General features: G+C 44.2%; 4 protein-coding genes across 5 annotated transcripts in view; 2 read left to right on the forward strand and 2 right to left on the reverse strand.

Moving 5' to 3' along the window:
* Nucleotides 1–23: 23 nt before the first annotated feature.
* On the forward strand, nucleotides 24–6,100 carry slc68a1a (solute carrier family 68 member 1a). The gene is made up of 10 exons (XM_078103187.1): nucleotides 24–208; nucleotides 1,149–1,421; nucleotides 1,623–1,702; nucleotides 2,107–2,556; nucleotides 2,658–2,778; nucleotides 2,959–3,055; nucleotides 3,412–3,583; nucleotides 4,286–4,479; nucleotides 5,101–5,305; nucleotides 5,409–6,100. Exons 2-10 carry the CDS (start codon nucleotides 1,254–1,256, stop codon nucleotides 5,461–5,463), a joined length of 1,542 nt encoding a protein of 513 aa, XP_077959313.1. The 5' UTR covers nucleotides 24–208; nucleotides 1,149–1,253; the 3' UTR covers nucleotides 5,464–6,100.
* A 167-nt stretch (nucleotides 6,101–6,267) lies between these two features.
* Nucleotides 6,268–10,219, reverse strand: cntd1 (cyclin N-terminal domain containing 1). Its single transcript, XM_040176538.2, has 7 exons — nucleotides 9,740–10,219; nucleotides 8,213–8,288; nucleotides 7,953–8,124; nucleotides 7,708–7,870; nucleotides 7,486–7,630; nucleotides 7,277–7,373; nucleotides 6,268–7,112 (listed from the first exon to the last, which is right to left on the reverse strand). Exons 1-7 carry the CDS (start codon nucleotides 9,870–9,872, stop codon nucleotides 6,999–7,001), a joined length of 900 nt encoding a protein of 299 aa, XP_040032472.2. The 5' UTR covers nucleotides 9,873–10,219; the 3' UTR covers nucleotides 6,268–6,998.
* On the forward strand, nucleotides 10,041–11,918 carry coa3a (cytochrome C oxidase assembly factor 3a). The gene is made up of 2 exons (XM_040176542.2): nucleotides 10,041–10,495; nucleotides 11,394–11,918. Exons 1-2 carry the CDS (start codon nucleotides 10,300–10,302, stop codon nucleotides 11,495–11,497), a joined length of 300 nt encoding a protein of 99 aa, XP_040032476.1. The 5' UTR covers nucleotides 10,041–10,299; the 3' UTR covers nucleotides 11,498–11,918.
* A 74-nt stretch (nucleotides 11,919–11,992) lies between these two features.
* The window catches only part of wnk4a (WNK lysine deficient protein kinase 4a), a 30,407-nt gene continuing 28,772 nt past the window's right edge, over nucleotides 11,993–13,627 (reverse strand). For both annotated transcript variants that reach the window (XM_040176519.2, XM_040176518.2), the window contains one exon: nucleotides 11,993–13,626. In XM_040176519.2, the coding sequence (XP_040032453.2) occupies nucleotides 13,624–13,626 (3 nt within the window). In that variant the 3' untranslated portion in view covers nucleotides 11,993–13,623. The remainder of the gene's footprint in view (nucleotide 13,627) is intronic.

Below are 13,627 nucleotides of genomic sequence, written 5' to 3' on the forward strand. Positions count from 1 at the left end.
TTCCAAAACCCCCTTTCTTGACTCACACAAACCCAGCGGGGGGGGCGCGCGAGTGACCGAGTGTAGGACTCATGACGTCGGCCTGTCCGTGTCTCGCGCGCCGGTCTCCTCCTTCCAGCCGGACACACACACACACACACACACAGCCGCCGCCGCTGACGAGCGTTCAACCGGTTTCGTTCGGGTCGTGTTCGCAGCTGTTTTTTCGGTGAGTGACATACATGTGTTTTCTCTGTGATGGATTCACGTGAACCGAGTTGGTAGCGTGTTTATCTCCGGTTAACCGCCCCCGAGCGTTAAACGCTATCGTTAACCAGCTAACGTTAGCCAATGCTAGCGTTTCAATTCGGCTAGCTTGTGCTAACCACTAGCGGAAGCCCAATAATCGATGGGTCGTAGTTATCGATCTCGTGTTATCGCACAAGGTGGACTACATGTGGCTTTAACGGACCAGAGGGCGACTGTGACATTAGTCACAAGTTCATGTGACGTTATTAAATAATAGCTAACGTTAAATAAAGTTAACTGTTAGCAAATTAAGACCACGCCGACTAACGCTGGTTTCGTTTAGCATGTTGCACCGTTTAGATTCAGCGAAAGTTTTGGGCACGATTGGGACCTCGAATAATGGGATGATTGAAGTCCCCCTTTGTGGCCGATTTCAATGAGGTCTATTTTGAAGTTTTGCCATCTGAGATCCTGGTGTGAATGAGCGGCTTTGCACGGAGGTTGACAATGACAAGAGAAAGAATCGCATCGCCTTGAGACACTGTTGTGTGGATCAGAGCAGTCTGGTGTGAATAGGAAGATGAAAGCGCAGCTCAGTCTGAAGAGACACCTGAGGATCGTGTGACTTCCTTTTATTAGTATCCCTGTGAGGAAGACCAGCGTTTTGTATGAGGCTCAGTCTTGTTTTACACACAGACACACACACACAACAGCTGGGCGTGGGCCAGAAGAGACAGAAGCAGCGGCCCCATAGCCCTAAACAACTTTAATGGGCACCTACCGTCTCATTGCTATGGAAATAGCTCCCTTTTGCTAAGCTCAAACATCTGTGGAGACGGAGACCGCCAATAACGCCCAGAAATATTTCACCCTACTGAAGACGGCTCTCGATTCCCTCCCCTTGTGCTGCGCTCCCACAGGCCACGATGATGATGATGAGGTGGTGGTGACCTGGGGGTCGGCCAGGCCGTGAGATGGTTGCAGCTTGGCTCAGAGGAGACTGAGAGCGGAGAAGAAGAGGAAGAATGGGCAGGAGAGCCTGGGGCTGCTGGCTAAGCGTTGTCTCCACTGCAGTGCTCTACGGCTCGTTGGCCCTGTTCATCTCCATCCTCCACAATGTGTTCCTGCTGTACTACGTGGAGACCTTTGTGTCCATCTACAAGATCGACAAGCTCTCCTTCTGGGTCGGAGAGGTGAGTGTCGGTTAAACACGGGATTGCATTTTTCCGGTTGTATGTGAGTCCTGCTGACCAGTTTGGTAGGTTGCAGCTTAAGTTCAGTCACAGTTCTTTATCCTTTTAAAATAATTTGGGATGAACAGCATTTAAAAGAGGCCGGGCACGACGGGAAGTTGTGACCTGTCTCCCCCCCACCCCCCCTCCACTGCTCCACAGGCGGTGTTCCTCATATGGAACAGTGTGAATGACCCTCTCTTCGGCTGGCTGAGCGATCGCTCCTTCCTCACCTCGCCACAGTAAGTGCCTCCACGCCGCCTCCTTTTTCCTCAGACGAGGCACTGTAATTGAAGACGTTGCATAACCTTTTGTGTTGTCGTGGTCACTCTTCCTCCTTTTTTTTTCTTCTATTTTTTTCTCGTTAAGTTTTTGGTAAACACGGTCAGTCCGTGGTAACATCACAAAGCTGATTTGCTGTTGCTAATCTTTCTTTTATGATGGTTTTATTATATTTCATTGCATTCATTCTGTTTGCCGAAGCTGTATTGACATAAGTGGTTACACAGTAAAAGTTAAGGTTACACCCATTCGCTCTTAGCCAAACAAGCACCCAGTATTTTAAAGGCCGTGCCTCAGACCAACGTACACAAGCTGTAATTCTAATTATTGCCGCTTTTCTTTCGTGTTTTTTCTTCCCACCAAGGTCGGGCCCTCCGATCACGACTCCGGAGGTGGTGCTGAAGCGCCTGAAGGCCCTGTCCACGAATGGGCCCCTCTTCGCCCTGTCCTTCCTGGCCTTCTGGGTGGCGTGGGCCAGCCCGGGCCTGCAGTTCCTGCTGTGCCTGTGCCTGTACGACGGCTTCCTCACCATGGTGGACCTCCACCACAGCGCCCTGCTGGCCGACCTCGCCGTGTGCGACGCCGACCGCACGCGGCTCAACTTCCACTGCTCGGTGTTCAGCGCGCTGGGCTCCCTCTCCGTGTTCCTGTCCTACTCCTTCTGGGACAAGGAGGACTTCTTCTCCTTCCGTCTCTTCTGTGTGGCCCTCGCGGCCTTTTCCATCCTGGGCTTTTTCTTGGTGTCGCGGTCGCTTCGCCGACGCTTCCAAAAGGAAGTGCGCCCGAGACCGGACGAGGCGGCGGCGCTCAAAGAGTGAGCGGCTTCTCGCAGACTTTTTTTTTTTCTCTTCCGGTCAGTGTGGTTTCTCCTCTCCGTCTCACTCCTCTCTCCTTTTTTCTTTCGCCGTATCGCAGGCTGAGCGTCGGCCATGCTCCCCTCGCCCACACCGAGAAGCCGGTCACCATCAGACAGTACCTCGGGCAGCTCTCCAAACACAGGAACTTCATGTGGTTTGTGTCGATGAACCTCGTTCAGGTGCGATGTTGATCACAGTGGATGTGCTATGAATGCTGGTGGAGATCCAAGTGGGAAGATATTCTAGTGCAATTCTTAATGGTTTGCGTGTTAGGGGAGGGGAAAATGTTTTGCGGAGCCGCCCTCAAAGTGGTTTCTAGTCCGTTACAAACTCCATTGTTGTCTCTGCTCCCCCTGCAGGTGTTTCACTGCCACTTTAACAACAACTTCTTCCCTCTTTTTCTGGAACATCTCCTGTCGGACAACATCACGGCCTCCACGGGTTCCCTCCTACTCGGTGAGCGGGAGGACATGACCGCTGTTCAAGTTGTCTTAAAACATGTTTGGTGTTATGTTAGATGTTTTATTCTGAGTTGAAAAGATGGATGGAAGGTTTACCATCACTGGCAGCATGCTTTTTTAATTTCATTCTATTGCAAGCGCATTTGATCGCCAACAGACGAGGGAGAACCTGAGATGGTATTCCATAACATATCTCCTGAACAGGAGGCATGTTTGGAAGTTAACTGTGGTCAAAACCTTATTTCTACTCCAGTATTATTTTTTTTCTCCGTCTTTTTGTTTACAACTGCTGTGCTTTTCTTCTGATTCCGTCTTTATTTTTAATTGAGTTCTGCTTCTGCTCCCACCCAGGCATCTCATACATTGCCCCCCACGTGAACAACTTGTATTTCCTGACACTGTGCCAGCGTTACGGGGTTTACCAGGTTATCCGCTGGCTTTTTATGCTCAAACTGGGACTTAGTGTGGCTATGCTGCTGGCAGGGGCTGACCACATTTATCTGCTGTGCATCTTCATCGCTAGGTATGGCCACCAACACACATCAGCATCGGGCATCCGATGTGTGACAGCTTGTACTTTTCTTTGCTTGTTTTCATGCGTTGTTAATTTCACATTAACCCAGTCAGAAGTTGTGTTTACTTTGCAACGGGAAGTTTTGTCCCCGAAGACCTAAAAACTCCAGTTGCTCCAGTTTATGCTTCTCTCGCTCAGAAGGAAAAGGATTTGTTTATTTATGTGGCCCCCAAATAATTTGCATGAAAACCATTTTAACCCTTTCTGTCCATGGACGCTTGTTATAAGAAAAGTATTTCACACTTTGAAGGAAAACTGGAGGGATCCTTCTTCCATAAACAATGTCTTTATTACAGAGCAGGACATTTAGAATATGAGTAATTACATCCACAAAGAGCAAAGAATTAATGAATAATCAGAGGAGATATTTCAACATTATTTGCAATGCTTTTACAATCCTGCTTACGGTACTACACTGTGGTTACTTATATATGACAAAAGTATGTGTATTCTTGCTGTGATATAAAAGCACGGCTTCCACGGGTGATAGTTGTTGTTCTATTAGTTGGTATACACTCAAGTACAACATTATAATCAACCAAAGGATAAACGTCTTTCAAATGAAAATGTCATTTAATGCCGTTCTTGTCACAAACTCCTCTATTAGTGCCGTGTGAATGAGGCCTAACTAGAGCCGTGTCTTGCTCCTAGCAACCGCGTCTTCACGGAGGGGACGTGCAAGCTGCTGAAGCTGGTTATTTCCGATCTGGTGGACGAGGACTTTGTGGTGAACCGGCGTCAGCAGGCCACCTCCGCTCTCCTCTTCGGGATGGTCGCCTTGTTGACCAAACCGGGCCAGACCTTCGCCCCGCTCATCGGCACCTGGCTGCTGTGCGTTTACACAGGTACGGACGGAAGCACCGAGTCCGAAGCGTGCGCAGTGACGTCAATTCTATTGCTGCTCCAAGTTTCTGTTGTCTTTTATAATAAGTTTATCAGCTTTGACTTTTTTTTCTCATCAAACTTAAAAAGAAAGCAAACCCACTTCTTCTAAAACCAAAACGTGTCATGTTTGTCTAAGGCAAAGAATATTATTGTATGGTAATTATAGTGTAGTGACCCTCTGCCTTTCGAACATAAGGCCACATCAGTTAGATTCTATTTCTAACACACTAACACTTTCTGTTGGATTTTAGTTAATCGGAGAAACTAAACCCGTTTTATTAAATTTTTCAGCTTGATTGCGATCATTTCCCCTCTAGCCACAACCCCATTGAAAAGGACATGGCCCTAACTCATTTCCGTGTTCGGGGACTCGTTCCTGCATCGCTCTGTCTGCTTACGTTGTTTGTTTTATTCTTACCGGTTCTCTGTAGTTGCAGTATTCTTCATATTCTTCCAGCAGGACGACCCTGTCACAAAGCACTCGAGTCTACTCGAACCACCCGTTCCCACAGAGGAGCTCAGTGTGCCAACGCCTCCGTCTGTATTGTTCGCTGACGGAACCGCTCGTCTGTCGTCCCCAGGTTACGATGTATTTCAGAGGGAGACGGCGGGGGACGCCGTGGTTGCTGTGCCGGAGGCCGCCTTCGGCTCGGGGACGCCGCCTCTCCGTCTGGGCTGCTTCCACATGGTGGTGTTTGTGCCTATCACCTGTGCCCTGCTCCAGCTGGCCGCCTGGTCTCGCTTCACCCTCCACGGCCGGAAACTGCAAGGGATCAAGGCGCTGAGGCAAGGGGCCCAGCACGGCCACCTCATTGACGTCAAGGCCATTTAAAGCTCAACAGAGCTGCACGCAGACACTTTTAAAAATGATCGGTTTTTACCATTTCAGCCTCGTGGGCGGGAATAAGGAACCACTGCACAACGTGTGGCTTTGTGGATGGTGAGAGATGCACAAGAGGAAAAACAAATGAAACTTGCCTTATTTTTTATATTAGATTGACTTATTTATATTTGAAGAGATGACCAAAAGATGAAGTCAAACCAATCAATCCTTTGGGGATGTAGTCGGACCAAGGTGAGAACTTCTCGCGCTGTGCGCAAAAGATGGGGCGCCTGCTTTCAAACGGTTTTAACAGTAAATCTTGCCTAGATTCAAACGCCATAGCTGCTGGGTAATTTATCAGTAACATCAGCCAGATGTAAGAACGATGTGTAGTAAGTTTACGACCATTCAGTTCTGATCTGATGTTTAACAAATGAAGAGCATGAAATAAACTTGCATTGATGTGTTCAGAGTGCCATTGAAACTGCATGGAATCTACGTCCAACTGTTTTACTGTTTCTTTACGCTTACACAGATCTGTGTTTTCTAATCCGTGCCGTATTGATTGATGTTTTTGCACAAAACTGCCACTTGTCGGTTGTACCTCCATCATTGTGACTGGACATATTTTGTGTACTGTACTAATAGAACCGTACTCTACACGGGTAACCATCTCATCCCGTTCCTTTTGTAATATTTCAGATAATACAAAGGATGCTTTGCGTTACCACAAATAAACCATCTAAAAGTCAACCAAACTCTGCTTTGCTGCAACGTCTTTATATCAGACTGAACCTGTTGAATCTCAAAGTAGACTGATTGCCTCCAGTGGTTTTGTAAATGGACAAAAACGTGTGCGTGAAGGAGCAGACTGATATTTAGTTTTCCACGTATTGAGCTGTCGCTTCAGTAAACAGATGCAGAGTGAACGTGTTCACCATCTCTACCAGTAGGTGGCGGTATTTGTTTATTGAAACCATAGATATTATGTTTTGTTTTTTATCTAGGTTATTAGTCATATTCAATGCTGTTTAATTCATCGGATTTTCGAGTTAATTTGCGACCATAGTTTTATAGATCCTTTCCTGTAACAACCAAACAGAGGACGTCTCTACGGTGCTCTCCAGCACACAGCGACTCACTTAAAATCTGCATTATTCATCAGTAGTGATATGATTACCAAAATGAACAGATTTTATATTTAAATCTGCTATAAATGCATTAAGCAGACCAAATAAAAGCCTGTGATATGAAATTTTAGAATTTTGACAATATTCTATGACATGAAAGTACTATATATTTTATGATGAATTGAGTTATATTGTATTTATTCCGTCCTCAGTCTTGCCCAAGGAGAATCAGCCAGTGGATGACCATCAAATTAATAAAATAAACCTTGTTATCTGAGGGATCTAAGTGAGTGGATCAATGTGGCTCAGGAGATTTAAAAGCAGAGGTGTGTGTGTGTGTGTTTTGATTCTTAATACTGTATTAGAAGTTACTATTTAAGACAATATCCGTTACATTTATACAACTGTCTATTGTTAACTTCCATAAGAAGTCATCCCTCTTTATGGCACGATTTCATCACATGAGACACCTCAAACACACGTGTTGCATTAGCTGAACGTCCACAGAGTGAAGTGGGATCGAGATTCAAGCTCTTGTTCCAGAGAAGCTGGTTCCAACGATGTGTGTCAACGCCGCATGAGCAAAGTCGCTGATGCTACTTGTTGAGATTCCTGTGATGTGGCTCAGTTCTCCAACGACCTGTTATGCATAAAAAGATTCATCTGTGACCAATTAAGTACACGCTGACATTAACCAATTGTGAATGAGGTCAATATGGCTCCACATAATGTCTGCAATTCTCACATTTAAAAACGCAGAAAAGAAATCAAATCAGGGTTTTTAATATGAAAATAAAGTCTCACCTGTTCCCAGTTTTTGACAGAGAGGATGAATGTAGCCACGGCGATGACACCGACACCCAGCAGCATGCAGTCCTCAGTCACCGTCACAAACTTCTCTCTGTTTAAAGACGGATTATTTAGTAGACTACTCTCCCGTGACAGGAACCACCTGTTCTGGAAAAAAATCAGTTTTAAGATAACTTAAGATAAGATAAAGGTATGAGGGGTACCTTTGTTCCGCGGACGGGCTGACACACTGAGTGGTCGTCACTAGCAAGGAATGGTAGACGGCAGCTCTCTGCAGGCTGACGAACTGCAGGATGTGGCAGCACACCGGGTGGAGGCGCTGCACAGGGATCGACGGCTCATTATGTCCTAAAAAAAAAAAGTGTATCCTACTTTAAAGTCGGTGGAGACTGTGCTGTTTATAATTGATACACGAGATGTCCTACCAAGCACCTCCAGAAGGATTTCCACGTATGTCAGCGGGTTGGGAGTATTCAGTTTGAACTCAAGCCCTTTAAGGACCATCAGCTCTGACTCCAGCAGAGTCTGCTTGGAAACAGTGTGACCGACTGAATGCAGAAAGCCCACGGCTGTGTTGTTGTCGATTATCTGGGAAATGTTTGCATCAAAGTAGATTAGCTCATTCCAAATACCAATGGGATGTATTAATCACATTCATTTCAGAGCCTACCTGACTGTGCAACAACAGTTTGCTTGCAAGCCGCACGCAGGAGAAGATGATGAGGTGGAATTTGTCCTTCACCTCGTCAAACACAGCATCCTCACTACTTCTTGGTTCAGCAGCAGCTGCACCTTCAGGGCTGGGTGTGCTCAACAAATCTGTGAGATACCTCACCATGAACCTGGGGGAAATAATCGTTCACATTAAGCCCTAAACCAAAGGCATAGTGGCCGAGGCGGGGCAATAGAAATGGTGCAGCCCTTTTGTACCTTTGGAGTAATTCAATGGCGTGGTATCCGACCAGTGGGTCGAGTTTGAGTTCTTGAGTTATCAGGAAGATGAATTCTTTGGGAGGCCGGAGAGGGAGACGAGGTGTTGGCACAGAAAAGCAGAGAACCAAAACGGAAAAGTATCCTATTTGAACACACTGTGTAGGCAGCAGATATTCAGAACGTACAAAAGATATTTGAAAATGTGTCAGTAATTATGTGGAAAGTGTCACAGATATGAATCATAAGTGGCAAAACATTAACTCAAGTACAATTTTGAGGTACTTGTACGTCATGAATCTCCTTTTTCGTGCTACTTCTACTTGACCTCCTTTTGGAATCTAGTATTTTTGAACTACACTACACTATTTTAAAACATTAATCACATCACTAGTTACTTATGAATTTAGATTAACACAAAATATAAATCAAACTAATAAACTCTGAAGTGTTAATATGGATTATGCTATCACGTCAAGATATACTGATTATTCTGAATAATCCTACTTTTACTGAAGAAATATGGGGGAGACCTGAAGTCATTTTAAGTAAAGAATCTTAAATGGTGCTCTGATTATCTTATCTTTATAATGTGTTTTTTGGCAAATGATTCTGACTACTTTTTTACTGAAAATGATAGTTTTACTGTACATATTTAGACAATTCTACAAGATAAAAGTCCCATATTTTATCTAGAACTTTTATTTTTGGAAGAACCTTTAGTTGTACAGTAAAAATATTTCCTTTTTAGTATGTGGGTAGTAACATGTCCTTAACCCATGTGCATTGTTCATTGCTTGAATTTATTTCAGCTAAAATATTGAGAAATTAGCTTTTTGAACCTACAAATACAAATTAACCAAATTTATAAGTTATTTCATGTTTTGTACAAGAGTAGTGTCCTAATAACATGTACATCGGTGATTGCTTGGATTTTTTGAGAAAAATTCATATATGCTTTTAGCTTTTTGAGCTTACAACTATAGGACTTTTTGTACATCAACAATGTTTGATGTACTGTGTGTGTAGTTAATTGGCTTCGTACATTTAAGCAGCGCGTATTACCTGAATAACTCACGAAATTCAGGTAATGTTTTATACTAAATGTGAACATAATTCATCAAATCGTATTTCCACATTATGTAATTCGTAAACACGCTTTGCTGAACATGTTATTTTGTAAACCGGATGCTATCTGACGTTATCTTTCTGCGCTCGCTCCCGTTTGAATGCGCGTTCACTGTAAATGTCCGCATATCGGTGCACTAAAACTCAAGTAGTTAATTATCACAGCTGTGTGTGATGAGAGAATTTTATTGCACATAAAGAAATACAAATATTACATTTATTTAGAGTGAAATTACGATGTATTCGGTCTAAACACGAAAAGTTTTAGTGAATACAATAAAATGTTTTTTGTATTCGTTTGTATGAAAGATAAAATACAAAAATATAAACAGCTAAAACGAAACATCCGTTAGCATTAGCTCTCCTCGGTATGATAAACGTTGACCCAGCGTTACTTACCCATTAGTCTTTTATCCTTGAACTCTCCGCTACATTTTGATAAACTGTTGAGGTTGTCTTTGTTTTTGTTGTTGAGGTTAACGAGAAAAGCGGTGAGTAGGTCTGAGGAGGCTTCACCAAACTTCAAATACATATTTAAGTTAACTTAGTTGTGGGGAACAAAAGCAAAACCTTTGCCATTTATACGGACTAACTTACGGTCGTTCAGTTTAACAGCTATAGTTACAGCAAAAAACACGTTTTGTTTGTCGATGTAAAATGTAAATAAATAAATAAATATGATATAATAATTTCCTCCAGGAGATGGCGTTAATCCCCCGCGTTTTGACCTCGTGAACAACCCAACGTCTGCCGGTAGGAACCTCCAAGCTGCCAGCGGGGCTCGATTTGGACGTTGCACCAAATGTTCCGTTTCGCAGATCTCGCAACTCGCCGATGGGACTTCTCCCGCCAGCAAACCGACGTCACCCCGACGCAGCGTATCGTTTGAAATACAGCGGCCCGCCGCGACTTCCGGGGAAGCAACCTCGCGTCAGATTCTCGACCCTACAGCGCCAATCATGGCCGACAAGACACCGAAGGAGCCCGGCGCTCGCGTTGCCACCAGGATAGACCCGACGAAAGAGCCTCTCTCCCCGGAACAAATGCACTTCATCCGCCAGATAGAGCTCGATCAGTGGAAGAAGAGAACACAGAAGTTGGGGACACGCAACGTTGTGACGGGACTTGCCATCGGAGCACTCGTCCTGGGCATTTGTATCCTTGACATGCGCAGAAGCGTCCACGCAAGGTGAACTATGTAACATTGGCACACCGTACTCGAGTTACTCACTTTGCTTAATAGCACGACATGAACGCTAACCACAGTCCCCGTTTGTACTTGTTATCAACACATCGGCTGGTACGTGTAAGTGAGCTAGTGTGTCTTTAGGGAAGTGAATTCTTCACCCATCGATTTGATGCTAATGCGTTAGCTAACGTTAGCCTGTGACAGGCTGTTGCAGGTGACTTTAAGGTGGACTGTAACTGGCTTTAGTGCATGAAAAACACACAGATTACATGTTGTGTTTGTTTTAAATCGCGGCGTTATTATTATTAATGTGCAGTAACGGTCATTAACTGCTATTAAGTTGTAACAATGAAAAGGCTTCTTAAAGTAAAGGTTTGCAGCGGTAAGTCCACCGGACGACTTCCGGTGTAACATCAACTTGTTCTCGATCCGCGATCAATAGTAAATAACGATTGTAAAGTCTTGAATTGACCTGTAATGTTCAGTGAACATGAGCGTTTCATCTGTTTTATCGTGCAAACATTTCAGACGCTTTTACTGGCAGACATTAAGTAAATAAAATACATGGTCAAAAAGTAAACAAAATATCAGATATTCCCAAAAGGACCGTAGTACCGAAGAAGTACTTCTTTTTCTTACTTCTTTTTTAACGTTAACAAAACCGACCACCTTCATTTAGCAAGCAGCTATTGCAGTAGACTTGGAAGTGCATGTAACCGATTCATAAGAATATGGAGATATTTTGGTGATTAACACAAGGTGTTCACAGAGATCCCGACACCTGAGTGACTGACGTTCCCGCCACTGGTTTACGTTTCTTTTTGCCGCCAAACTATTTGCCTTGACCGCTTGCTCCCCCGCTAGACGGCTACACGTTTTACTCCGTATCTCAGGAGCGCATCATGGATGAGATGGACGCAGAGGCCAAGCGTGCGAGGGGGCAGGGCCCGAAAACCGGTGCCAACTGAGACGACGCACACTGTTGGACGGTGTGTCCGTCCTGCAATCAACTGAGAGGGGACTTAACGTGGACTCTGATTCCACTGATCTATATTCCATTGGTGGCTGCTGCTTTTCATGTGGAGACAGCGGTGGACTTTTTGTTTTGTCTGGATTGTGATGGTGGGGTTCTGCTGCTGACGTAGAACTAGATGTGTGTTTATTTTTATTTTCCTGTCAGCGGAAAGGACTGATCGGCTGCTCTCACAAGCTTCAGGGGAAGGCCCGATTGTAGAGTAATTAACAACCGTTATCCAACAGGCGTCTGGCTCCGATCATATGAGGGTAAACATCCTAAACTCCAGTCAGCTAATAATGTTAAATCGACAGAGACACACGTACGAATATCCTGTTGAAACCTGTCTATAAAGTCATGATTTGTAAAATAAACTTTGAGTGTATTTCATGTTTTTGACCGACTTGTTTGTTACTATGTATTTGAAAAAATTAGAGTGAAGCAGTCAAGATGACGAAAAAATACATTTATAATTGCATTTTTGTCAAAATTGGATACATGCAGTCAGATCTAGCCACCGATAGCTTCAGAGTAAAAATATAAAATAAGACATTATCAGAGAAAGGCACAGATTCAGCATGGCAGGACAGCAGCAGCTTCAGAAAGTAATACAATTATATACACATTCAAAACGTTTGGAATGAAACTTCTCTTGATATATTATAAACTTTAGGGAAATTGAGTTCCTCCGCCAGACATTTCAGTGAGTTCTGGATTTTTCATAAGGCAACAGCTACACATTCACAGCTTGTACTGATTATTTAAAACTGTTGGAAGGTAGATCGTCGTTACTGTGATCATACGTGAACTGGAGAATATTCTCTACCTCCATTTGTGGAAAAAAAAAAGTCGTATCACCAAACGTAGTTGCTAAAGTGCACATGGTGCTTGATCTATGCAATACGCAACAAATAGGATTTTTGCTTGAGCTTAAGAATTAAGGTTACCAACATGTTGAGTTCACTTGTCTTATAAAAGGTACAATATACACACGTGTATTCTTAACGGCAAAGAAACCATTGAAGTTAAAATCAGCGATAGTATTTGAAAATCAACGTGCGATGTCTTCGCTAATGCGTATTTAAACAGACCTCTTGCCGTTTGATCATCTGAAAAAGATTGTTTCTGCCGAAGCAGCCTGCGTTTCATTCTCTTTCTGAAAGGCCGATGCTAAAGAACGTCCATAGAGGAGCGACAACTAAATGCTCTCATGCACTCCTGATCAAATCGAACGGTACAAAGCACCTTGGAGGGGTGCCGAGACTTCAACATCGGTTTGTGCCACTTCCATCTGGCGGGAGGCCATCAGGACCGAGACCTCCCGCCACACCAACAGTTTCTCCCCATCTGCAGTCGGGCTCATCAACAGAGCCCGGTCCCCCACTGACTGACTGTCATTCCACCGGCCACTTTCTGTTCGCTGGTGCACTTTATTTTTAATTTTTAAATATTTTTAACTTTTATTTCTTTATTTTTAAACTAACCCATAGCATTATATTTTATTTTATCCCTCTTGCACTGCTGTCTTGTCGTACTGTCTGCTGTTACGCACCAACTGTCAAATTCCTTGTATGTCTGACGTATTATGGCAATAAATGTTTGCTGAAACCCAAGAAGTCAAAATGCTAAAGATTATCCGGGATGATGTTGTGTGTACGACGGCTGTCAGCAGGACGGCCTCTGAGAGCGGTTCACATGCTCAGATAAAACACTTAAAAACAACCTGGACTGAAGATCCAGTCCGAACCATTGGGTCTTATTTACAAAAGAGTATTAAAATCCTTTTTTAACCAGAGCCGTGTTTGGAATCTATTTTGTTCTTCAGCTGCAACAAGCTCCCCCGGATCAGACGGAAGGTTGAAAAAACCGGATGTTGCGGTTCTTGTCTAAGTTCCAGCTCTATTGAAGACCGTTAACATATTGATACGTTGAGGTAAATGACCACTGGCGGAGGGAAGCGGTTTGCCGATCGGTGAAGGGCTTCAAAGCGATCCCCCCACTGCTGGACGGGTCGGACCCCTGCAGCCACACTTCCGATGAGGTAGTCCAGGGACGCGGCGTGGTCGGATGCACAGTTTCTTAC

Source organism: Gasterosteus aculeatus, chromosome 5, assembly GCF_964276395.1.
Source record: "Gasterosteus aculeatus chromosome 5, fGasAcu3.hap1.1, whole genome shotgun sequence".
NCBI lineage: Eukaryota > Metazoa > Chordata > Actinopteri > Perciformes > Gasterosteidae > Gasterosteus > Gasterosteus aculeatus.